Here is a 27,699-nt window from a genome sequence, read left to right as displayed (position 1 = left end):
AAATGGATAATCAACGTTTTATCGAGATTTATCACAAAGCCATTTACTTCAAACCAATTTACCAATTTTACTAAAGTATATGTGATTTTCTCCTTTAGATCATTAAATGTCTCTCCGGCAACAACAGCGCAACCGTCATCCGCGTACATTACAAAGTCACCCCCTGGGAACAAGCCAATGAGGTCGTTGACCATGACAAGGAACAGGAAATTTCCTACCGATGAACCTTGAGGAACAGAACAATCATCAAGCATCCTCATTTCAGACTTGGTCACACCTCCATCCACCGACACCACCTGTTCCCTATTCTTCAGAAAAGACTTAATAAAATCTAGAAGACTGCCGTTTACACCATATTTCAGCAACTTTGTAACACGAAAAAAATACCTACAGCTCGTTGTCCAAACAGTTATTTTATACCACGACGGTGGTAAACAAGCATGCGGACCGCCTAATGTTAAGAAGCCACTGCCAACTTTAGTGGAGTTACACGCGCGTTGCCAATTCTACAAGCTTAAGTATTCAGCCTTAGTCACCATTAGGAACACAAAACTACATACGTATAGAGTAAGTAGTAGGGGTATTATGGCTGTGGGCTTCTCTAAGGTGGAGGAGGACTTTCCCAGTTGGGGTGGTCCAGAAGTCCAGATTCGAGCGAGATGACTTTGTCGTAAATTGTTTATAGTAACTAGAATGATTGCCAAGTAATTCTATTATATTAGAATATTTATGATTGATGAGTGACTGTGTTTGTTAGTGTCAACATTAAGGAACTTTCATTCGGAATTTTATTTAAGTCACTGAAAATTCAGTCTTTTAAGTTTATCCAGAAAGATGGGCAACAGAGCGGCCCATAAGGTTATGAATAGCATCAAGAAAGGGATGGTACACCTGTGTCTTGTTTGTTTTTACTCGACTCTCGACCTAGATATGTGACGGAGGGGGGAACCTTAGAGCATTTAATAACTGTAGTCGCCTTTAAGAGGCCCCTCTGCCCAAAACCTTGCACAATTGTGCAAACTTTTGTATGGACTGACGTTTATCTGACATTGCTATTTGTACGTTACGTACCAATCATGTACAAATAGCCATACATTTGACGTACCCCTCCCCCGCAAATACCGGCAGACTGTTTTGAACAGAAAATGACAGCCAAGGCGTCTCCAGTTACTAAATGCTCTAAGGGGGGAACAATGCGACAGCGAGCGCAATGGAACAGCGACGGTGTAGTGTAGTGTAGTGTAGTGTAGTGTGTGGACTCACGCTGCCGATCCTCCGGTTGAGCGTGACGAGGTAGGTCTTGCCCTGGCTGACGATGGACTCCATGAGGCGCGGCTGCGCGCCGGGCAGCTCGTCCAGCGCCGCGCCCGCGCCACCCGCGGAGCTCAGCGAGCGCGCCGACGCGCCGCCGCGCAGCCCGTACGGCAGCCCCAGCGACCCCAGCGAGTTGAAGCGCAGGCTGTCGCCGAACTGCACACAGTTAACACACCTCAACAACCATACTACGACTTGTTTTATACTACGTTTTATTGAATTGAATATGTGGAGCTATGTGGAGCAAATTTAGAGGATATTAAAACCGATGGTCCGTTATATAACAAATCAATTCTCTGTTTTCGGAAAATACACGCGCGCTGATACGTCGAGAGTTTGGCGTCGTGATCGTGAACAAATTCCAAGTGAAAATGTAGACCATAGTAGTTGTTAAAAGCTAATTAGAATGTGAAATGTGTGTGACCAACAGCTATTTCATAAAGATGTCATATGTTTGTACTAACCGAATTATTGTACTGTTCGGAGAGCGTTCCGTTCATAGACTGCACGCTGCTGTCCTCCGATATCAACGATTTGTTGCTGCCGGCGTCGCTCTCGCTCGGAATGAATCTGTCACCTAAAAATAATGTTTCATGTATGTTATTGCTGTAGAAAAAAACTAGGCCGAACACCAATCCGACAAGAATCTTGAAAGTTTACGATTTAGGGCGCTAGCTGGAGCGGGTGAACGGGTTAACAAAAAATAGTATGGCCAAGGCTAAGAGCGGTTCCGCACTACGTCCGATCCGAATCCGATCCGAACCCGTGAAAATATGGTCCGTAGTAGCCGTAGAACTATTTTTATGGTAACTGGCGCGGATGCGTGCGACGAATTTAACCTACAATGCCACCCGCATGCGTGCGCGCGCACCGTGCACCCGCGACGCCTAGCGGACGTCATTAGGCCCTTTGAAGACAAGTGTGAATTTAGCAATTCAACTGGCATATTTGAAACTTTGGCTATTAATTGACATTGGAAGAAACAAATTGCTAATTGAATTGCTAATCAAGAAAACTAAACAGAAACTGAAAGACAAATAAATGAAAGCAAATGGCACGATAACGGTTTTCTGTGAGACTTACTTGAAACAGTATCTGCGTGGTCCATGTTGTTGTCTAGAGAAATCTTTGGTTCTTCATATTGATGTACAGGTACGTATTCTGCAATAAAACGTAAATTTTATAATTAATACTTTCGTGGGTTCATATTGTTCATCTTTCCTATGGCTAATTTCACATACACCTTAACTATTTTTCAGATTAGGTTGTTATAATGTGTTTATATGTATTTTTTATTGTTTTTTATGTGCTTTTGTATTTTACTTTTATATTCATGTTATACACAATCTAACTTAAGACGAAAAATAAATAAAGGGAATAATACATCGATAAATGTCAAACGAAGGCATAACATACATCATTTTATGTAAAAATATTTTCTATAATGACAGAGAGGAAAATGGAGACTACGTTTCGAGAATCGGTCGAACACTTAACGTCCGACTGTGTCGCATACGCACTCATCGTATTTGCCCACTTCCCCGAGTACCCCCTGCGTTGACCCACGGCAGAACGTAACAGGGCTGATTTAAACTGCGCGCAAACGGCGCGAACTCGCATGCTATTTTAGATACATTGCGGACTGTTGGTTACGTCCAATTCAACCGACTGATCAAAAACCGCAATGTAATGAATGAAACTCGCATGCGAGTTCTCGCATCGTCTAAATGAGCCCTTAGAACGCGGTAACAGCTTACCGGCGTGCAGCATGTGGTTGATGTCCCGCATGATGGCCTGCGGGCGCGGCGGGTCGGGCTGCCAGCACGGCCGCAGCAGCGCCCACACCTCGCTCGGGCACCGCGCCGGCCTCATGAGTCGCTCGCCCATCTCGTAGCTCTGCATTAAACAAGTGCTATTATTAAAGTAGTCACTATTTTGCCTGTGACTACAGTAGCGACCAAAAGTATTTTGACAATGATAATATAATAACTTTGGTATTGTATGAAAAATATTACTTTTTTCAAATGAATTTTTGATAATTTAATCAATGGCTTAAAAGCTTCTTAAAACACGTAAAAAACTTAGTTTCATCGAATGAAAATATAAACTTGGCAACAAAAAATGACAATTTACGGGTTCAAAAGTATTTAGACACGGTTCTTTTTTACAATTTTTTTGAGAACCTCTGTTCCGCAGAATTTAAATATTTTGGAAGTCATTACATCTGAATACTTCTCTTAATATGCCAAACATAAAGCATATTCGAACGATTTCAAGGAAGCTGGTGCGGCGGCACTATAGAAAGATAAGTAGCAAGCTGAGGTTTCGCGGACTTTTGGTGTATCACTGAATCTGATTTCTGTCTGGAATAAGCAGTTCAAGGCTCGAAACTGCATCACAAATAAGCATAGAAGCGGTTGTCCTCGAAAAACGACTTCTACAACTGATCGTGTAATAAAAAAGATTTCAGTAGAACACCCATGGAAGCGTACAGTAACAATTAAAAATTAACTAAAAAAAACTATAACGTAAAGGTTTTTTACTATTAAACTACTCTTAATAGAGCATGGATTACATGGTCGACGCCCATTAAAAAAAATATACATATTTCATCAAAGAATAAGGTATCGCAATTAGCATTCGCCATTCGTGACAAGTTGTGGACAAGTTCCGATTGCTCAAAAACTTTATGGAGTGACGAAAGCAAGTTTAATTTAATGTCGTCGGATGGTATCTAGTGCGATACCAGGTACCCACCCAGTCTAGCCTGGTGGCACTGGTGGCCCTAACGTAATGGCTTGGCGATATTTTTCTCGCCATGGAGTCGGGCCTCTCGTACGAATTGATGGGATAATGGATCGATATGTATATGAAAATTTACTCTACACACAAATGATACCATATACAAAAGAAAATATGCCACTTCGCTGGGTTTTTCAGCATGATAACGACCTCAAACACAGATCCGGTCATGTAAAGGCCTAGATTTTTTTGCATTAAAGAATTAATGCAAAAAAATCTAGGTTTTTGAGTGGCCTAGTCAAGGTACTGATCTTAATGCTATAGAGTATTATAGAAAGCGTTGGATCGTCCAGTGTGAGGTGCAGAAATAATTCAAACAATGGGGTTTTTTCCAAGGTCTTCAGTCAGAATGGGCGAACATACTATATGATCATATACAGAAGTTAGGGGACTCTATGCCGTCTCGATTTACTGCTGTGAGGAAAGCCAGAGGATATGCCATTAAATATTAATGAAATGTTTTTTTTTAACCGTCTTGCCAGTTCAGCAAAAGCATTTCATTAAAGTGTCAAAATACTTTTGATCTACCTGTAGCGCAAATTATCAGTTTTAATTCTAAGTCTGTTGTTTAGTTTTAGTAATCTAAGTGGAAACGTAACAAAAAATCGTAACGTAATGATTAAATATATACCCTATTCATAAACATATTGAAAGAAGTTCGTTTGTCAAAATACTTTTGATCGCTACTGTAACTCAAGCGTCTAAGTTAAAATGGGACTGGGCTGGTCATGTCTGCCGAATGCCAGACGAATTATGGGCCAAGTTAACAGACTGGGAGCCCCATGTGTCTAACCGGGGAGCCGGAAGGCCTCGTCGGCGATGGCGGGATAACTTGGACTCCTTCTTGAGAGGCTGGCCTGATATAGTACTAAAAAGAGACGAGTGGAAGAAGAGGGGGGAGGTCTTTGCCCAGCAGTGGGACACAGTGGGCTCTGAATAATAATAATAATAACTCAAAAGTAAATCTTTTAGAGATTCTGTAAGCACGAAATAAGATTGCCAACAGACGACTGGCGTCGTTTAAGACGAAAGTAAATGAGCGACTATTATTTTGGCTGCCGTAGGTATGTTGTAACAGACTTAGGCCCCATACGCACTTGCGGTTGGAACTTCGACTTTAGTATGACAGCGCGCGTGGTCGTACGCTCTTAGCCGTGAACTTAAAATTACAGTATCAGTAGCTCCGCCGCGGTTGCGTACGTGGCCTTAGTGTCTTCACTGTGGTGTTCTAAAATTCGTGGCTTATGAATTCGACAATATAAAATGAAAGTTAGACATGTATTTGTTTGTGTACAACTTACCCTCGCCGTGAGGATGGGGTTGGTGTCGGTGGGAGACTGGCCGTAGGAGAACACCTCCCACAGGGTAGTGGCGAACGCCCAGATGTCGGCGGCCACCGAGCGCCGCGCCAGGCTCATGTCCGAGTGCAACTCCACCGGGATCCAGTGAACACTGTGGAAAATATTGTATGTCTAGTTGTTGGCTCGTTGGTTAAAATAGTTTATTTTTGCTGTCTTTATTTAACCCATATTATTTATGCCCATGGGAAAAAACTCGCTCCTACTCATTAAAATGAAGACCTGTAACCTCAAGGAGTCAATTTAAAATATTGGTCATATACAATCTTTATTTGGCGCAGTCGGTAAAATTATTCTACTTCATTTATCGAACTCATTACCTTATCGACTCGTTAGGCGACCGTTAGCAGCCGAGTTGATATTATGTGGTCACGCTTCCGCGGGTCCATCAATTGTGTTGAATTTTTCGTGCTGAGACCGAGACTGCCTTAAGTTGCAACATGTTAAACATGTTATCATTAGAGCGCCAAAAACCCGCCGTTTTCACGGGTCAGCGTATGTTTCACTTACTCTTGCGCGGTGTAGCGGCGCAGCGAGGGGCCGGCGAGCTTGACCTGCAGGCGCGAGTCGCGCGCGGCCAGCAGCAGGCGCGAGCAGCGCACGCTCCCGTGCACCACGCCCGCCTCGCTCAGGTCCCACAGCGCGCGGGCCAGCGTCGCCGACACCTTCTTCAGCATCAGCACCGACACCGTCGAACCGTGCTCCCTATCATTATAAATAATTCTAGCTTTAGATTTGATAAAGTATTGATTAAGAGAGACCCCACACTAGCGCCTCCTAAGCGTCGGCGTCTGTCTAGTCAACTCTATAGTCTATTTCAATAGAACTTGCTAACTATGTAAACAAACAACGTAACTTTGTTTTATCACTGTTTCTCTTTGAATTTTTACACCACCTCATCAAATACCATTGAAACCATACACATATACACTATTGAAACGGTCCGTTCCGTAAAATACATAAATATATAACTGTAATATCTTGGATATTCAATTAAAAGTTTAAAATGGGTTCATAAGTTAGGTTATGAGGACCTGATGGAATGACGGTTTTGTTTCTTTTAAATTCTACAATTCCCTATGGGGTACACTACATAATTCCGAAATATTTTATGCCGAATTTTAAAATATCGAATTTTATTATTCCGATTTTTAAATGCTCGACCCATCAAAATTCCGATTGTCGTAATTACCGAACGATGAAAACCACGAAGTTTTATATTTCCGAATAGTAAAACCGACGATTTTTTAAATTCCGAACCACATAATTCCGAATATAACAATTTCGATAGGGAGAAACACCGAATTTAACATTTACGATTTTTGATATCACGAATTCCGAATTGTCATAATTCCGAAATTTTGAATTCCGATTTGACGTGATTCCTATTTTTTAAATTCCGAATAACGATATTCCGAATTTGTTGTTAATAAATAAAGGTACCTACGTTTCTACGGGGGGTAGCAGTTCTAACGTAACCTAAACCTACTTTCTTAAAAACAGTTATTTACTGTAGGGGTCGCAGTTCTAACCTCACCTATACCTACTTTTCTGTAAGCAGTAAGTTTCTAGGGGAGGGAGGGTCGCAGTTCTAACCTAACCTACACCTACTTTTCTAGTAGCAGTTGGTTTCTGTGAAGGTCGCAGTTCTAACCTAACCCACTTTTCTAGTAGCAGTTGGTTTCTGTGAAGGTCGCAGTTCTAACCTAACCCACTTTTCTAGTAGCAGTTGGTTTCTGTAAAGGTCGCAGTTCTAACCTAACCTAACTCACTATTCTGGTAGCAGTTGGTTTCTGTGCAGGTTGCAGTTCTAACCTAACCTAACCCATTTTGTCTAGTAGGAGTTTATTTCTGTGAAGGTCGCAGTTCTAACCTAACCTACTTTTCTAGTAGCAGTTGGCTTCTGTGAAGGTCGCAGTTCTAACCTAACCTAACCCATTTTTCTAGTAGGAGTTGGTTTCTGTGAAGGTCGCAGTTCTAACCTAACTTAACCCACTTTTCTAGTAGCAGTTGGTTTCCGTAAAGGTCGCAGTTCTAACTTAAGCCACTTTTCTAGTAGCAGTTGGGTTCTGTGAAGGTCGCAGTTCTAACCTCACCTAACCCACTTTTCAAGTAGAAATTGGTTTCTGTAAAGATCGCAGTTCTAACCTAACCCACTTTTCTAGTAGCAGTTGGTTTCTGCGAAGGTCGCAGTTCTAACCTAACCTAACCCACTTTTCTAGTAGCAGTTGGTTTCTGTAAAGGTCGCAGTTCTAACCTAACCTAACCCACTTTTCTAGTAGCAGTTGGTTTCTGTGAAGGTCGCAGTTCTAACCTAACCTAACCCACTTTCCTAGTAGCACTTGGTTTCTGTAAAGGACCCAGTTCTAACCTAACCTAACCCACTTTTCTGGTAGCAGTTGGTTTCTGTGAAGGTCGCAGTTCTAACCTAACCTAACCCATTTTTCTAGTAGGAGTTGGTTTCTGTGAAGGTCGCAGTTCTAACCTAACCTAACCCACTTCGCTAGTAGCAGTTGCTTTCTGTAAAGGTCGCAGTTAACCTAACCTACTTTTCTAGTAGCAGTTGGCTTCTGTGAAGGTCGCAGTTCTAACCTAACCTAACCCATTTTTCTAGTAGGAGTTGGTTTCTGTGAAGGTCGCAGTTCTAACCTAACCCACTTTTCTAGTAGCAGTTGGTTTCTGTGAAGGTCGCAGTTCTAACCTAACCCACTTTTCTAGTAGCAGTTGGTTTCTGTAAAGGTGTCAGTTCTAACCTAACCTAACTCACTATTCTGGTAGCAGTTGGTTTCTGTGCAGGTTGCAGTTCTAACCTAACCTAACCCATTTTGTCTAGTAGGAGTTTATTTCTGTGAAGGTCGCAGTTCTAACCTAACCTACTTTTCTAGTAGCAGTTGGTTTCCGTAAAGGTCGCAGTTCTAACCTAAGCCACTTTTCTAGTAGCAGTTGGCTTCTGTGAAGGTTGCAGTTCTATCCTAACCCACTTTTCTAGTAGCAGTTGGTTTCTGTAAAGGTAGCAGTTCTAGCATGTCCAAATGATTTAAATGCATTTTTTTTTGAAGATCAATTTTAAAAACGGCTGACCATTTAATTACTTCCCTTTTGAAAATCACGAAATTCATTATTCCGAGTTTACAAAAGATCGAATTTCTGAATTCCGAATTATTTTATTTCCGATCGGTCAATGATTTTTCGGAATAGACATTTTCGGAAAAAAAAAATTGGGATTTTTTAATAATCGGAACTTCAAGCTTTCGTTCATATGACAATCGGATTTTAAGTATTCGGAAATAGCGCAGTCGTGATTTTCTTCTTTCGTGGTTTTCAAAGTCGTGATTTCGATATTTCGGACGTATAAAAAATCGTGATTATAAAAATCGAGGTTATGAAAGTCGGAAAAACATATTTCGGAATATTTGGGTGTTCCCTTCCCTATGATGGGTAGTGTTGTGACTAAAGTTTGTGATATAAACCCGCTACACACTACCCAACCCATGATCTGTACCTACCGCCGCGGTTATAAAATACATCAATACATCATTCTTAAGTACTAATTTGTCTTCTGATCGTGATTAAACAAATTAAAAATATGTAACTACTTGTTTTTTACTTTTGGTATTTTATTATTCGAGATGGTTTGACATTAGTAAAGTAGTAAGTAGGAGTCTTGCCCATCACTAGTAAATTCATCATTCAGAGACAATTTCAATATGGCAGTTTGTTTACATAGTTCGCAAGTTCTATTGAAATAGACTTTATGGCTGTTGCTCAACGCATCGTTGGCGCAACTACACCGCGACACCATTTTTCATAACGCTGACTATAGACCGACCGCTTAAATGAGTCCTCGCCTGCGCGGTACAGGGGCGAGGAGGTAGGACAACTAAGGGTGGCGGGGAAGGTGCGGGCGGCAGGAGTACGATGCCCGCACCTTCCCCGCGACCCTTTTAAGCGGCGAGGCCTCAATTAAGCGGTCGGACATGACTTAAAGGACTTCAAGGCATCTTACTGGGAACAATATGCCGATTAGCAATATCGGTTTAGCACGCGGGGTTTAGTCCCAACCCCCCCTGGTTGGGACTTTTGAGGTAAGGAATTTAACGGAGCTCAGTAAATTGTTTATGTTTAGACAGCAAAGTCGATTTTAATAGATTCATCTCACATACTTTCAAATGTAATGAAACCAACTATACCTGAGGTAGTCATCGAAGGGTCCGTACGGCAGGTACTCTAGCACCATGGCAGTCGGCGAACTCAGAGTGATCCCGTACAAACGCACGATGGAGGTGGATTGCACGCACGCCCATTTGCTTGCCAGCTCGATGAAATCCTACAACGATTATACAGTTTAAAATGCTTAACACCCTGCACCAGATATAAATGCGTAGCAACTATACATATGTATTGGATTTTAAAGCCTACTACTTGTGGAAACGACTATTCAGTTCCCATTACCTTCATTCCCAGAAAGGTTTACACCAGCTACTTATATTATTTTTCGTTGTAGAGGATCGTGAATTCGTGGCACGGTTGTGAGCCGACTGCCCTCTGCCGCACCAATCTCAAAATCAAGGAATCTTGTGAAAGCATACAAGCTTTATTGATCGTGTCAGACCATATATGTAGTATCTATCAATCTTCCCTCTGGTATGCTTGCCCTCGTCTTAGGGCCACTTGCACCCTCGCATTAACCCAAGGTAAACCGGTTAAACCATTAACCTACTGTCAAATTGTACTGGTAACCATGGTAACTCCAGGTTTAACCCCGGGTTAATGAATGGTGCAATTAGCCCTTAGTCTAGTAGGAAAGTTACTGCGAAGTGGTGCCGGTTCTCGCTAGAAAACCGCTTGGGGAATTTCAGCAATCTCAATATGTGAATTCTTGCGGTCCATAGAATTCTGCGCATATCTCTCAAGCAACGACAATATTTAAAATATATTTTACCTTTAAATAGTCATTAGTCTTCTCCCTTTGTAGCGTTTTGAACGCTACTACTAATTTTTTAGTTTCATCAAGTCTCCACAGCGCTTTGAAAGTCGCCGTTAAACCTTCCGAGCCTAGTTTTTCAGAACCTGAAACAAGTATATTTTTGGTGAGTTAAATTATTTAATTTGGTAAGCATGTCACTGTCGGTGAATAGGCCCCGTGCCCGTGCATGAACTATAGGGGGCAGCATAGGAGCCGTCAGATTTTTGGCGCGAGGCGTAAATGTGTCGTTTATGCTTCCGATGTAGTCCACAAGATGGCAGAACCTACTATGCACAAGGAAACGTACCGACGAGAATGGTAGATGCACTTGCTTTGGCAATGTCATAGAGAAATATAAGTAAGACAAGAGTGCTCACTCCATACATCAGTTTTGGTACCAGAAATATTAGTATTTTCATAGCAACTTTCATAGTCGACATCTAGCATCGAGTAGCGGAATTATCAGTACTTTAAGTAGTAGTAGTAGTAGTAGTACTGTCGCCGACAATAGATGTAGCACCGACCGGAAAGTCTTATGTTGTTGAGATTAGAGTTTCCGGTCGGTGCTACATCTATTGTCACTTGACAGTACTCTTGTCTTACTTATATTTCTCTATGGCAATGTACATGTGCACATAGGTTTCCGATTCAGGCCACTAGATGGCAGACCCTCCAACGCGTATGGTCCTTACTTTATTTATTTATGGTTAAAAAAATATTTTTTTTAACAGCCTAAGTAAGTACTTACCAGTATAGAGCAGTATGTCTTTGCTTGGCAAGCAACGGGGGCTCTTGTTATCTTTTAATATTTCCTGTAACTCTGCCTGGTCAATCCTCACACCCTTCTTCTGTGGTTCACCACACAATAGCAACTGTGATTTGTCTGAGAAAAACAGGAAAAATAGTTACATATATATTATAAACTGGAGAGAATATTTGGGATAGGTACTACATTTAGTCTTAATATTGGTTCCCACTTAAGGTGAAATGTAATAGGTATAAAAAACGAAAGAGAAGAGTATAATTTACAAATAATGTTGCAAATTAACAACTGCACAGAAAATACTTACCCCCTGTATTCATTAAATTTTACGGGCCTGATTTAGTTAAATTGTGTTTTATCCCTTTCTTACAAATACATTAAGTCAAAATAACAGATAAAGACAAAGGATTCGTTTGCGTACAATGCGTTTATGAATAACGCCATAAGATTATAGAGATATGCCTCCTAAATTCCAAATGGCACTAAAGTGACACGACGATATGTTACTCGACGTCACTTTTAAGTGTAATTTTATTGACCATGTGTAATTTTAAGTGTCCATGTGTAATTTTAAGTGATATGGTCGTCGACGTCGTCGTGTTTTAAAATCTTACCATACTCCGAGGGCGGTATGCACTCGTTCAAGAATATCCTGCCGTCGGGGTTCTGGTGGTACACGATTATCTTCTCGGTGCTGTGGAACGTGTTTTAAAATCTTACCATACTCCGAGGGCGGTATGCACTCGTTCAAGAATATCCTGCCGTCGGGGTTCTGGTGGTACACGATTATCTTCTCGGTGCTGTGGAACGTGTTTTAAAATCTTACCATACTCCGAGGGCGGTATGCACTCGTTCAAGAATATCCTGCCGTCGGGGTTCTGGTGGTACACGATTATCTTCTCGGTGCTGTGGAACGTGTTTTAAAATCTTACCATACTCCGAGGGCGGTATGCACTCGTTCAAGAATATCCTGCCGTCGGGGTTCTGGTGGTACACGATTATCTTCTCGGTGCTGTGGAACGTGTTTTAAAATCTTACCATACTCCGAGGGCGGTATGCACTCGTTCAAGAATATCCTGCCGTCGGGGTTCTGGTGGTACTCGATTACCTTCTCGGTGCTGTGGAACGTGTTTTAAAATCTACCATACTCCGAGGGCGGTATGCACTCGTTCAAGAATATCCTGCCGTCGGGGTTCTGGTGGTACTCGATTATCTTCTCGGTGCTGTGGAACGTGTTTTAAAATCTTACCATACTCCGAGGGCGGTATGCACTCGTTCAAGAATATCCTGCCGTCGGGGTTCTGGTGGTACTCGATTATCTTCTCGATGCTGTGGAACTCCTGCTCGTTGAACGTGTAACAGTGGCCGTGGTATTCTATGCGGTACGTTTCTGTCGTGCTGCAAAATAACATTTACATGTGTGATCATTAAAAGGCCTGTGCACACCGGATGCGAGCACGTAGACGTCACGCAAGTGGTGTGACGTCTCTGATAAGAATCTGTATATTACAATTACAATCCCTCATTAATTTATTTGATTGACTGTTATGTCAATTGTACGATAAGAGAAAATAAGTTAACCAGTTATTTTTCAAGATTTCAATGACGCTAAGTGAACGATGTGACGATGTTTTTGTAATAATGTTGGCATAGTTACCTATTTTTTGTACAAACGTCTAAATAATATAGGTTGTAATCGTCCTGACATTGTCTTAAAATATAACTGCCGTGTTTCTTAGCTCTCTTCTCCTCTAACTTTCTATACGAAAATGCTCCGCTGAAACAAACAATAGAACTCATTATATATAGTGTAGAGAGGACAGTAACAAGTATTCCAGCGTCCCTTTCTTAACCTTTTCGACGCCGTGTCAAACATAAAAGCTGTCACTCGGACGCCACGTCACTCAAGTGAAATTGAACTTTATGCATATGCACGTAGGTCTATGTTGCTCTGTGGTCTGTGACTTTTAATCGGTCTTTGGCGTTGAACCTGCGGTGCGGATATATCGGTCATAGGCGTCCAAAAGGTTAATACATGCAGGGATTTAGGTTCTAATATGTCTCTAGAAATCACGCAAATAAATATAAACAAATCGGATTTTATTTTTGTCTGAATGATCCACATACGCAATCATCATTAAACATTTTAATAACAATTGTATAGTGATATCAGGAAAACCAATAGTTATAACTATGAATTAAGTTAATGTAAGTAGAATCATAAAATAATATTAATACTCACCCAACAGGGCCGTGGCATTTGATTCTTTGTAATTCTTTCAGAGACGGAGTCTCATCGTCTTTAGATAAATTGAATATCCATTTCACCATCAGCCTGTAATTAAAAAAATAAAATTAAGATTGCAGTTTACAGGCAATGCGCGTCTCGCAACCGATTTTACTAGTATCCCAAAAAAAAGCAGATGTAGTTATATAGGTATGGAATTATCTTTGAAACTTCAAAGAATGAAAATTTTAATGTTGGCTGTTGATGGTCCTTTTTACTAGTGGCCGACCCCTGGATTAGCTTATTCGTTGAAACGCCTCAACTAATTTATAGGCTGTGATCTACTTAAATCAAATAAACATTACATCGTAAATACCCACTTCCCTCTTAAATTTATCAAATACGTTAAAGTAAAATATATTCTTAGCTTAGATATATGCTCGTTCATGACTATTTTAATAGTGCCAACCATTTATTCACTGATTATCTATACCGCGCATTTTTAATAGAAGCATCGATGGTGTTACTCATACAACTCACCTGTAGTAACCATCACAAACAGAGATGAACGATGACAACTGCTCTTCCGACTTAAATTTGAAAAATAATGGAGTTCCTCTTCTAGAAACTTCTAACCAAAGGTCGCCGTTTCGCGTCAAATAAATTAATTCTTCTATCGAGCACATGTGAAACCACTGAAATAAAAAGTAAGATATTAAGAAAGAAATAAAACTGAAATAAATCGGTTCCCACTGACCACAAGCCTCCTCCAATGGACGAGAGTCTGTTACGAGTATCATAAACCATGAATACTAGCCGATTAAATAGGTCGACGTACATCATTGTTATTTAATGCGAATTTTAAACCGTATCCTCGTGAAAGGAAACGAACAAACATCCAAACTTTTACAATTATAATATTAGTAGGATCATTTCTTGGCGAGCATCACCGAGGTCGTAGCCAACTGGCCAAACCAAATGACGATAAATGAATTGACGACGCTCACAGAGCACCTGAATAAACTTAACATGTCAATAAATTCGTGCACTCATTGACAACTAGGTACCACACCAAGGTTAATTACCATTCTAAAAAACTTGTAATAAATACCCCTACCTAAAGTACTTAAAGGTTCCTCCATAGATATACCGCACCCCCAGCTTTGAATACTTAGGGCATACTGAATATTCCTGGACTGGCCACTTAGAAAAAATAAGTCGTCTCATATATCAGAATAAAGAAACTTTCAGTATGGCCCACGTATTACCCAATACCTACTTATACAATTACCGGCTTTTAAAAAATAAGTTGTGATTGTGATTGGCCCATAAAAGTTTTGATTTGCTAACATAAAATTACAATATTATGTAAGCAAATCAAAACTTAGCGCGGCATTACAATATTTGGCGTTGTCAAACTGCGCGCTGTAGAGTTGCTCTCGGCACCATATACACGTGAGGTCATTTTTGACCTCTAATAGTAAGTTATTCTAGTTCGATGATGACACGGACGGGCACCTGGCACCGTATCTCCAGCTTCTTAGTAAGAGATATATATCTTTGGTAAGAGGCTCTTACACATACACCCGCAACTCGACTGGATAACTCCATTGCGCATCGTGTGACGGCATCTTCAAGACAAAGTTTGGTTTTGCGAGCCACATTAGGGCATTTCATAATCCGGATAAGAATTGTTGATGGAGTCGCCATTGCCGGATACGGCAATGAAGGAAGAGAGAGAGAGAGAGAGAGAGAGAGAAGAGGCTCTTACCTACAGAGTAAGCTTACCTTTCTAGTGACAGTGTTGTAGAGCCTGATGCCCGGCTCGTGGGGGTGGAAGGGGGTGACGACTATGCGCACGGGCACCGTGTCGTTGCCGTTCCGCCAGAGCACGCTATCGAACTCCTCCGCCAGGTAGTTCGGCGCCAAGCCGTACAAATGTTGGAGGTACAATTTCTTCACGCGACTGAAAACGACATGGTATACCTTAACAACGCAAATAAAACTGGCGTTACAGTTCTTTAAAGTTACAAACATTTTAAGGTACAGATTAATGTGGTTGATAAAAACAAGATACAGGTTATCACCCAATAGTCTTAATTTAGCCTATGCCTGCTATCATAATGCCTGTGTTGTAAGTAATACCTATACTAGGCGACGAAAGCAAAAAGCTTGCTTAGTCTGTGTCAGATTATCCTTCTTTCCTCTTTCTTTATCTTTAGATTGTATCCTTTTATGGATAAGTTGGTATTTTTATATGTCCTTTGTGCATAATTCTATATATTTTAGATTCTATAATAGACACCTACTTATTCGCAACAACTATACGCAGTTCAGAGTTTTGACTTATTCTGGTTCGCGTAAGCCCTAAAGCCAAGAGGTCGCTAACCTTTGTATCTTACATAGCTGCACAGCGAGTGTAATATAACTCTGGGCCACTTACGGCGCACTCAGCCTCGCGATTGATCGGACGTAGGAGGACAATAAACAATCATTGTCGACAGTTCACTTGGGAGTTCACTCGATATTTAGGTACATACATACGTAGTCAACTATACAAGTAGTGTAGGGTAACTAATATTATTATGCAGTCAAAATACAAGTAGGTACAATGTACCTATTTCAAACACCCTCTCCGCCTATTTCATTGAACTATGTTATTAACATGTTTTTTATTATTATGTTTTAATATTACTTCCAGTTTGTCCTATTTTGTCAAAATCCGGTTCTGACAAAAATGATAACAGAAAATATGGGTCCCATGAGGAATCCTGGGAACTCCTTAAAATTATTAAGTATAAGCACATTTATAGCGATTTTTCTATTTTCTTTGTATAATATCTTTTTCTTTTGATAATTTGTAAATATTGCATTGAAAACACAACGGTAAATTCAAGTGTTGAACATGGGCTGTTGTCATATAACATTTTCTAAATCTGATAGAGTGGATAGGCACGCATATGTGAGTTGACTGTGGGATTGTGAGTCTCCGTAAAAGCTTCTTAATGCGATAAACTACAGCATTCCTTTAAATGATTGTTTTGAGCATTATAGGGAAGATAAGATAGTATTAGAACGCATTCAAAATTAACTGTGTGATAAGTAAAAGGCGCGTTAATATTACCTGAACATTATGAATTTATGATCCACTTGTACACGTACACCCAAAACCGTCCAAAAGTATATCACACGCTCTTAGATGTAGCTATACAAATAAAATATTGCAGAAGATTGTTTGTACGTTTACAAAGATGTAATCTAGTCAATTTTGCTATTTTCATGCTCGGTTTTCGAAATTTTTAACGATTTTGGAAATTGAATGCGAGGGAAAGATTTTGTATACGATAATTTTGTTTTATACTGATTGATGAATATGACACAAAAGACTGATTGAAGACAAAAGTATCCAAACCAAAGATGAAACAACCGAGGTTTGTCTAAAAAACCAGCGCTAATTTTCCTCTTAACCTTATTAATAGGTAGAACGGCGAACACATCCGCCATACAAAGTACAATGATAAATAATAAAATTACGATCGTAAGTAATTGAAGATTGTTATTATTTATTATATACGCCTGACTTGCGGTTCAAATGATGTTGGTACTATAAACTTGGTGTTTTACATTCGTATTCGATTTCATGACGACTTCCCTTTGAGTTCTTAATATATTTTTACATGTGCTCAATGTTCTATAAAATGGATTGATATATTAGACATAATTTTAAATATTAAATATTGCTTTAATTGGTATTTTCGGCGTTTTTTCTTTTCTTTTTATGTTAATGAATAAAACATTCCCAATGAAACTATTCTCTAATTTTTGAGGGTTCTAATGATCATCACCTTGCTGGTGACATACATATATACCTACTCGTATTTTTGCAATGTAACATTGATCCTCAGAACTCTCATAAGAAATTAACCGATAAGCGTAATTAATAAAATGGATGCAGGTTCACCATTAAGTAGGTACTTTATTTTTGCAGACATGTAAACGTAGTTTACACCAGTAAAGCCTCGATCATGAAAAACAACTACATACCTAGATACCTACTAAGTAACTTCTACATAGAGGTATAACTTACTTTGCACTATTTCCCACGGAGACTAGGTTGGGCAGGTAGTCGTGTGCGTATTTCTTCGGGTACGGCCCATGTTTGGTCACTATTACTTTTGGTATAAATTTCTTGTAATTCTTTACCACTTCTTTCGGCGTCATATTCTTCTCTACAACTGCCCGTGTCCTGTAATGAAAAAAAAGCATGTAATTAATAATTGCCCAATATCTTATCTTTGTGTACTAGGCAGGTAGATTTTAACAGTGCATTCGTAAGGGGGCCATAGGGTGGGAAAAGCTCTTGAGTAGTTGACGGATCTTCTCTAGGGGGTAATTGCACAAAATATCCCTATGGGTCGAAGTGTATAGTTCGTTTTTTTTAGCATTAGAAAAAAGAACTTGAAAGAAGATAAGCGATCTTGACATTTCTTTTAATTGAAAAACGCTTTTTAAAAATCAGTAACTATTACTTATGAAAGCAGAAGAATAAAAATGATCATATTAGATTCATAATTGTTACATACATATTTGCCGTAACTGATTTTTAAAATGTGTTTTTCAATTAAAAGATTGTTTACCTTATTTCTAATGCTAAAAAAACGAACTATAGTAAGGGCCCCCGAAAACAATAAGATAAGATAAGGGGGTCATAGCAAACACAATTAACTGACGTTTGGGAAACCTTATCTCGTTGTAATAAGGTTTACGAATGGCCAAATACCGTGTCGACGATGAGGCTTAGTAACCAGCATTTAGCCAGTCTCCCATTTACCGAGTCCATCGGCGTTAGTATGGTTATATGTATACCTTCATTTAATACAACGTATACAACAACAAACGCAACGTATACGCATACAACGTATGTACTGTAGTGTTACTATTTAATTTGTAAATATTTTAACGTGTAAGTGCTATTTACTGAAGAAAATATTGATTTTCATTTTTGTTGCTGGCGTCAAAAAACTACGAAGACTTCTTAGCTTGTAAACAAATGAACAATTACATTCTTAAAAAGTTTAATTGAAATGAGTACCTACATAATAAATGTACTTGATCCTACGTAAAGAAAAGACGATTCTTATTTATAGCCTTATACGTTTATACGTAACTACATACTACCTCTACTACGTAGACCAGCGGTCGGCAACAAGCGGTCCGCGAGCCTCCCTGGCTATTTTGTATGTAATATTGACAAACGGCAATGTCTGATAAAGTCATAAATATTAACAAAGTGCGGCCCGCGTCAACTTCGGTAACTACTATTTGGCCCTTGGCTGCTAAAAGGTTGCCGACCGCTGACGTAGACTAATTATTACAAATTGAGGCTGCATAAATCATAAATGTCTTTATAAACTTTTGGGTGATATGAAATATGTAAGTACTTGCATTACATAAACTTCCTTTACAACTACTAAGTAACAAAAGGTTCCTCTATAAGTCTATAATAACAACTGAAATGTTTAGCACATTTGGTGCTACATAGTAAGTTAAAGTTTGAAACTTAAACACATTATATAATGTACCTACATTAATATGCGTAGTTTAATTTTGTAATATTATAGTTTAATTTAGTTTATATTTAATTTTATTGTATTGTGTAAATATTATTGAAATAAATTATAGGTATACATATTTGTACATTAATTAATTAGGTCGGTAGTTACAGTTAGGTACCTACTATCGCGCTCAAATACTTAGTTGGATTTGTCTTAATCATTCAGACTATACATACTTATATGTATAAATAACAATTACGTATGTCTGTATGTTTAGGTTTAATTTTAAGATTTAGTTATTATCTCATTTAATATTTTACTATTTGTATAAATAAAGCCTGTTATAATACCTATATAAAATTATTAGTTTACAAAACTCTGTTTTCTATGTTGTTTTCTTTTTATTACTTATATAGAAGAGGGATATAAAAACACATGATGCTATGAAAATTAATTAATAAAATCATTAATTAATATAATACTAATCAGGGTCATCAATATTTTTTCTTAAGTTCGCCGAAAACGATTATGTAAATGACATTTATCATTTGCGATAACTTACGACCGTGAATAAATAATAATTAATTCAAATATGCTATTTATATGCCGCAAGCGACAGACCGCCACCAATAAATTCTCAACATAGTGAACCTACCAGTTATAGGTTTTGAATGTTTGGAACAAAGAAAATATTTCGTGTTGATTGTGTTTTGTACTTTTAGTCAATCAATTAGCCATGAAAACGAATATCAGAGGAGATAGATGTTACTTGAATGTTTATGCCTAGTTTCATGTTAACAATTGGACCTAAGCTGTCAAATACTAGGGCGTTTACCTTGCATGTCAATAAAGTTTAGGGGTGTACATATACAATACACACCTGTCCATAAAACGACGTAGGAAACAATAATTTGAATCCGCAGTGGATTCGTATTACAGAAAATGTACTGACCAAATCCATACTTAGTAAGCTTCAGCTTAATGTGTTTCGTGCCTAAAGCAGGCGTGGCTCACTCCGCGATTTCGTTGCTTTGCTACAGGTAGCTAAAAGTACATCCGTTCCACACCAATTTTGGTGGCTATTAGCCATAAGCCGCGGGTCGCGCTGTCGCCACCTAGCGGCCATATCTGTCCTGGTCGTAACAGACGCGTTTTGTTAGAGAGTGAGTCTTCTGTACCTAGTACTATTATTTATTCTGTGCCTAAAGGTTCTATTCTAACAGAAAGACGAAAACTTTTTTTTTGCTTTAATTGATTTTCTCTCTTCTGTGGTACGGTCGCCATCAGATATATCGTAGCAGTCAAGGTGCTCAAAAATATCTAAAGATGCACTTTAACGCCTTGAAAATAGAGACTTTATTCAGATATTTGTGAACACCTTGACCGCTTCGATATATCAGATGGCGACTGTGCTAGAAGGTTAGTAAACATTCACCTGTATCTGGTCTGTCTGACCTATAATAAAATACCCTTAGTAACTGCAATAGATAAGTGAGTAGCAAATTAATGGTTGAAATGTCCTCTGTGTTTTCTCCAATCTTGTTTTTGTCGATTCCTTTTAATCAATATAATTTCATACCTACAACTACATTAGTACATTGTGCAACATGGGGCGTAAGTTGAATATTGCAAACGAGAGTAAGTTAAATCGCGACGCCTTGCCGGAGCGATTTATAGACTCTAGTTTGCAATATTATTACGCCCCGAGTCACACACAATGTTTTTCATCACACTTGCGATACAAAAATTAAGTATAAAGACAAAAAACTGTTAATTATGGCACTAGAAACTTCATAACTCCCTAGGGAGAACGCTTTTTCTATAACTCCCGCTAAACCTGCGTGCAATTCCACATTTACTGAGCGTGTGTGATGAAAACATTATTGTATTAATCGCGTAGGAAACGAAGACGTTAATAACACCTTCTGGTGTGTCCGTAATTGTTTACGGACACGCCATAATCATCTTTTCTTTTCAGTTTTCAGCTGATATTATACCTACAGTTTAACTGAATACTTCCTAAACAAATAACCAACGAACAATGAAAATTGGTCTGTAATGTGTGTGATTAAGGCCCCATTGTTTCCTCGTGGCAGCAATTACGTTTTATGGTCCATTATATCGGTGTCTGTCACTAAACAGGATACGATGCGCCTTGGATATTCTCTGACCGTTTCACCTATAACTTAAGTACCTACTTACACCTATACCGCACTATTCTTCAGCAATAAAAAATGCACATTTATTGCAGATTCGCCAGAAAGCAGTTTTGCAATTAAAATTGTGCTTTCGAAGAGCATTTTCTGTCTTGGAGACTTTTTGTGACGTAATTCGGCGACTCGCGAATACCTACCCGCAATATGTAATAATTAATAAAGCTTATACAAGTAATATTTCTTACTTGGCGAAGAGGATAAGTTGTTAAATTGCCTAGCCTGGTAAAGTTAAAAAAATATTTTATTTTATTTTTGTACTTTTAATTAATTATATTAAAATTTCAAAATACAAAACTATTGCTTTTGAAACTCAGAGAGACAAGGATGAAATAGAGTTCTAGGTTTACCTCCCCACTAAAGCCTAAAGCAGGCCACTGAGGAGCCTTCCAAATGGATGCCGTTACAAAGGATTCATCCAAATGGACGGCACCCTAATATTAAACTTTGTACGTTTTTGACATTCACGGACCGATTATGGATTGCAGCCAGGCTATTTGGACTGTTGGTAGGATCGTCAGTGGCCACCTTAATAAAACTCTAGTTAGACCAAGGTACGAGTAACTCTGTACATTCATAACACTTGCACAGTCGGGGCTATCAAAATCGCTGCAGACTTTGGTCTTCACAACACTATACTATTCCAAATCGTAATCAAAATCAAATAATTCCAAATCGTAAAATACCATACATTGGAACGTTTTGCAATAAAATCGTGATAAGAATCGTAGCAAATTACAGGTGTCTACTAGAAACTAATCCACTAATAATGTAACTGGAGAAATTAACATATTCTCGTAAATAAATTAAGTAATTACCAGCATTGCGTCGCGGAACGTTGCCCATTAACTAATTGTATCAAATTAGACGTGATTAACAATGTCTAGGCTTTAGAATCAATTTTAGGTTTTATTATTTACGTAAACGGGAATTAATCGTGTATGATTAAGGTTTAAAATATCGCCGACGTCTTTCTCCGGTAACGAAGACAATGTCGTCTTCGAAACGTCGGAGGTAATTTTAAAGCTTAGACGCGATTAAGTCCCGGTTACATATGTAACCGGGTATTATTATGTTTTAATATCAAATTTCAATGATTTAATAGTTTGTATGTTTAAAAAGGTACCTACTCTATCACACAAAGTGAGTAAAGGTTCATCCGGACTGATGACTTCCATTGAATTTGGTCCCACCGAATTAATGAAATGAGGGGTTGAAATTGTATAGGAATGCAATTAAGCTACGCATCTGATGGCGTAGATACGACGATATCAGCCTGTCAGTTGTACGGAGTTGTCAAATTTTGCGTTTAACTGACAGGCCGATATCGTCCGGCGAACTGGTAATCAGTGGGCCCCTTAAGAAAAAATATGCCTATTAAGTATACCCTTTAAAATAATATGTCAGCTAGATGTCGAGCGCTGCCATGAAAAATAACTGTTAATCTGGTTATTATTTTTCTGTTATACTTTAAATGCATAATCATAAGAAAGAGTTCAGAGGGCCTACCGCAAAACACGAAATCGAAATTTCGTTAACTGCGTCTCTTCCCTCTCAGTCTTGCATATTCGTGGGATAGAGAAGCAAATAACGAAATTTCCATTTTCGTGTTTCATATGGCATAAGTAAAGGAATTCACGTTTAACCGACTGCGACCGAAATATCTTGAACGACGAGAATGTTGTTTTATACTAATTCATTTATTTTAAAGTATAATGAAATACATTAACTAGTTTTTTACAATTCATAACGTAATGCGCGCAGTAATAAACCTCCACACCTGAACTCACGCTGTGTTATGCTGGCACGTCACATGTAATAAAATGTGGTAGGTATGTTAACAGATGAAGACTAGGAACATATATAAGAGGCCATCAGTGCTGTCTGACAAAGCAGATGTACCTCTCACATTTACTTTTAACCAATGTGTATTTTGTCTCACATTTTGCTTAATGAGAGAGTAAGACGCAATGACATTGGACCAAGATATTGGGCAGATGGAATACACCCTTAAGCAGAAACGTCTGCACACCCACCACCCGAGGCAGTGAATTTTTTCACTTTTAATTTAAGAGCAAAACATGTTGTCTATCAATTTGTTACTGAATAGGTTTGATCTGAGTTAAACGAATTTCTAAAAACCACACTGGCTTCATAACGATAAATTTAATCATAAATCATTTAAGTCTTACAAACTGCTTGGACTACAAAATATATCAAATAATTTTCTGGCTGAAAGTTAAAGTCCAAATTTCTGTGATAAGAGCTATCTCCATAAAAGTCAGAGGTACGAGACGACGTATCGAAGCTTTTAAATACGAAGACGGAGCAGGAATCCTCTACTGAACATTATACTGAAGAGTGAAGATTTCTCAAGAAACACCGTGTTTTTTTTGATTTCCGTTAATTTCAAGGGTGCATTCCTGAGCTTAAATCAAGTAACTTTCTCAAAGACACCGATGTTCTAATTAAGTCCATTTCGGAGATAATCCATAATTTATTTTTTTCCTATAAGGCCTCTACAAGCGTGTACACTTGCCTTAGGGCCGGCTTACATATTGATTAGTGTTTAGAATGAGTTCATACATTTGCTACTAAACTTAAGTACAATCTCGGTCGATTGATGTACGAAATGACATTGATATGTCACAGATTTCAATTGTTTGGTTGAGTTAAATGTAATGCCCGTGTTACAACAACGCTATATGCTACATTTAATTACTTTTTAAACAAAAAAAAAAACAAAAAGAAAACAAAAAAAAATTTTTTTTTTTGAAAATTAACTATGCCATTTAGTTCTTATAAACGTACTTAACTATACCCCGAAGTTAACGGAATTCAATAAAAACACGGTGTATATATATCTATATTTTTATGTAACTCCTACTGTCTCCTCCATATATTGATATATTGCTTACGTCGAAATAAATCTATGCAAGAAGCAGACTTACCCCCTTATTCATAAAGCTTTACGGGCCTGATTTAGTTAAATTATGTTTAATCCCTTTCTTACAAATATATAAGTCAAAATGACAGATAAAGACAAAGATTATAAGCTAGTTGAGGTTTATAGCGCGTTTATGAATAAGGGGGTTAGAATCTACATGCAAGACAAATCTGCATGCCTACAAAGTTTCCTCCTTTGTCGGTCATGACTAAATTTAAGCTGCTGTCAGGTCAGTGTCTGTCAGTCAATCAGTAGTTTGCTTTGAGTTCTAGATTAGGATTAGGATCGGGCGACATATACTGGAACCCTATGAGATACAGAGCATTACGGCCCAAAGAATCTGGATTTTCCTGGATTCAACGGGCATTAGTAGTGAACTTTAAAGGGCCGTCACAATAGATCACAGCTTGGTCGAAGTGTCACTCAAAGGCCCACAACACCCCAATAATAATAAATAATAGGATTAGGATTTCTGAACCCCTGGCTATACAATATTCGCCACAAAATCTACATTATGACATGTCATGATCAATAAAATAGTGATTTAATTATAATTAGAAAAACAAGGCTATTAAAATCTTTATACCCAGATCCGAAGGTTACACTATAAAATGTTTCTCAATAAAAATAATATAAATATTTAACTCATGCTGTTTTTATAACAACTATTTCAAATTCATAAGTAGGTATAATATCATAGCATGTTTAGAGGTAATAATTTGGAAAATATTATATTCAGTTGATGACATGTTACTTAGCTTTATTATTTTTTATGACAATCTGAGTCTGAGATCATATAATGTTTTAAGTAAGTTAAGTAACATGCACCATTTCATACTGTATGAGAATGTTGGAATGTTATACAAATAAGTGTAACATTAATTTTTCTACATTTTGTTTTTTTTTTACACAGAAATTTTACTACATGATATAAGAAAAATTCAACTAAATGACCCTTTATGATTTTGAGTAAGGTTGCACTGTCTTATATCAAAGAAGTTGATATGCTATGCATGTGAAATTTATTTATATCACAATTGCCAGAATAAGGGATAACTTTATCTATTGGAATAGCAAACCTTTTAATTTAAATAATGTAAAAAAGTATAATATTAATCAAGCAAAATATATACTTATTATTAAAAATCATTATAACAAGGGAGGCCTTTGCCCAGCAGTGGGACACAACGGGCTAACATATAAAAATAAATAATAATATAACAATTATAACTTGCCTTTGAACCTTGATTAATCAAAGCAACCAACAATGTCCAATTAAGAATAACCCAAGTATGATAATAATTGATAATGCTAGGAACTTGTATATGCTGTCTTTAACTCAACATAAACAAGATAAACTTTATTGTTAAAATAAACATTATTGCATTCCAAGAAACATTGTTTTCATTTATTGTCTCAATGTTCTTTAAGACCCTTAAAATGCTTTACACCAGTTTTAAGGAAAATCTAATGAATATAAAGGGGAGAGGCCTTTGCCCAGCAGTGGGACACTATAACAGGCTATTAAAAAAAGTGGATATAAATTTGAATTTGGCAAATTTGCTTATTAACAAACTATTTCCATTGGACACCCTTTTGAAAACGCAAATCACAGTATTATTGAAAGTCTCCTAAAATACCAATCCAATATCATGCAAATGGCTATATTTTTAATATAAAATTTTATATTACTACAATTATGATACTACATTAGAACACTGGAGAGCTCCTTTTGCACAGTTATGGATGTGTTAATTAGTAGGCAACCTTTAGCAAACTCACTGTAGAAACAATACATTTGCAAGTTGCTATACAAATCTGATTCCATAAATGTATAGCTCCTTACTTTATACTGTACATAGTTAAAAAATTACTTACATGTCAGTAATACCCAGGCCCAGAAGGTCCGGCTTGTGCTCAGGATACTTGACTTCAGGTATCTTGTTTTCATAAACATCATTCCTTGCTTGTTGAAAATAGTAGTCATATGTAGTTTCATCCAATGTAATTAGAAGTCCTATTCTTGGCACCTATAAAAAGTATTAATAACTATATTTAGAGAAATACAAAATATACGAAATTGAATATAAAATTAGCATAACAAAATCTAACACCTAATAATATTATATTTTTGATAATGATAATGACAAAAATGAGGAAATAATTACATGGTGAGATGGTACTGACCTTGAAACGAATCCTTAGTTCATAATCTCTTGTGCTTGATAAAACGCGGGTGTTATCTTTGAGAAAGTAATTTCTTCCTCTCACTCTTAACGCAAATAAAGTACGGGTTAGTGGTGGTATTTTGTACTGTTTACATAATAATATGCACAACTCCTCGGCGGTAAATGTGTTCGAACATGGTATTATGTTAGGTTTAGGATCAATCACTACCGACACTTTAACTGTCTCGCCTCCTTCCATCGTTTATAAATGCACAAACAACATAAAAAACAAGGGGACGCTAACAGATTAACACCACACCGATTAAATTAGAATAACTAGGGGTTCATTTAGCCCCGATGATAACTCGTTCATTTTGCAATTGATAACTCTACACCAAATGTGTGTACATACGGGATCTTCAATAATTAATGTTTATTTTTATATCAAACTAAGGTCACCGTCACCACTACGCTGTATTTTTTTATTTTCGGTTGACAGTTGTCAAATAGTTTGCATAGTGCTGTACCAGTGCTAAAAACCGGCATTGGAAAATATTTATGCTAAAATATTAAAAAATGAAATAATTGTCATATTTTTTTCTGTATATTGTGTGTAATATTATGATCTTTCCAATATGATAAATTATAATTCACAATATGGATCAAAATAACGGATACGATTCGTTTCAAGATGTATACATGCCTTTATAAATGAAAAAAATTGTCTATGACTATGAACAACCAATCGGAATCGTTTTATCACTGGCTAGATGTATTTGTTTCCTTTCCTTGTTCTTTTCCCCGGGCGCCGGTCGCCATTACATTGTTACTCTGAAAACTGAAATCTTTAAATAAAAATATATTCTTAATTTACAGAGCCCTTTGGAAGACACATAAAGTAAGTTACAATATTGTATTTATATCGAATAAATGAACGTCATTACTGCATCTAATGAGCAATAAACCTTGTATATACACACACGTGTATGTCTTGCCGGTTTTAGTTGTTTTACTTTTATCATATAGTTTTCATAGCTTTTGAATTTACTTTTGAGTGTGCTTGGTTAAATAACTAAACTAAAAGTCCTTTGTAAAAAAAGAAAGGGAATAAACTACATGATCGTTTTTCACTTGTTAGAATCTTCTGTGTGTTGCTCATCTTGTATTTTATACCTACCGCGATAAGGGAACACAATTTCAAATCAAGTATCAAACGGCCGCTTATTGCATTTTGCTAGTATGTATTATTGTTTTTTTTGTGACATATGTGTATCTGCCAGTGTGAAGAGTAAATTAATTTTGTAGGTATATAACTATGAATATTCTCTTTACATGTTGAAATTATTAAATATCATAATATCACCACTGATAATAAAAATATTTACT

General features: G+C 37.7%; 1 protein-coding gene across 1 annotated transcript in view; it reads right to left on the bottom strand.

Annotated features, from left to right (window-relative positions):
* LOC134798228 (tyrosine-protein kinase hopscotch) overlaps positions 1-26,575 on the bottom strand; it is a 36,467-nt gene extending 9,892 nt beyond the window's left edge. The window contains exons 1-17 of the mRNA XM_063770601.1: positions 26,333-26,575; positions 26,024-26,175; positions 17,518-17,676; positions 15,219-15,396; positions 13,971-14,125; positions 13,446-13,538; positions 12,861-12,980; positions 12,453-12,601; positions 11,189-11,323; positions 10,417-10,544; positions 9,665-9,801; positions 5,985-6,179; positions 5,418-5,568; positions 3,072-3,210; positions 2,398-2,475; positions 1,779-1,891; positions 1,264-1,470 (exon numbers count right to left, since the gene is read on the bottom strand). Coding sequence (XP_063626671.1) covers positions 1,264-1,470; positions 1,779-1,891; positions 2,398-2,475; positions 3,072-3,210; positions 5,418-5,568; positions 5,985-6,179; positions 9,665-9,801; positions 10,417-10,544; positions 11,189-11,323; positions 12,453-12,601; positions 12,861-12,980; positions 13,446-13,538; positions 13,971-14,125; positions 15,219-15,396; positions 17,518-17,676; positions 26,024-26,175; positions 26,333-26,572 — 2,529 coding nt within the window. The 5' untranslated portion in view covers positions 26,573-26,575. The remainder of the gene's footprint in view (positions 1-1,263; positions 1,471-1,778; positions 1,892-2,397; positions 2,476-3,071; positions 3,211-5,417; positions 5,569-5,984; positions 6,180-9,664; positions 9,802-10,416; positions 10,545-11,188; positions 11,324-12,452; positions 12,602-12,860; positions 12,981-13,445; positions 13,539-13,970; positions 14,126-15,218; positions 15,397-17,517; positions 17,677-26,023; positions 26,176-26,332) is intronic.
* Positions 26,576-27,699: the final 1,124 nt, after the last annotated feature.

Source organism: Cydia splendana, chromosome 16 (genome assembly GCF_910591565.1).
Source record: "Cydia splendana chromosome 16, ilCydSple1.2, whole genome shotgun sequence".
NCBI classification, from domain to species: domain Eukaryota; kingdom Metazoa; phylum Arthropoda; class Insecta; order Lepidoptera; family Tortricidae; genus Cydia; species Cydia splendana.
The sequence above is the reverse complement of the archived record's forward strand: the minus strand, read 5'-3'. Positions and strand labels throughout refer to the sequence as shown.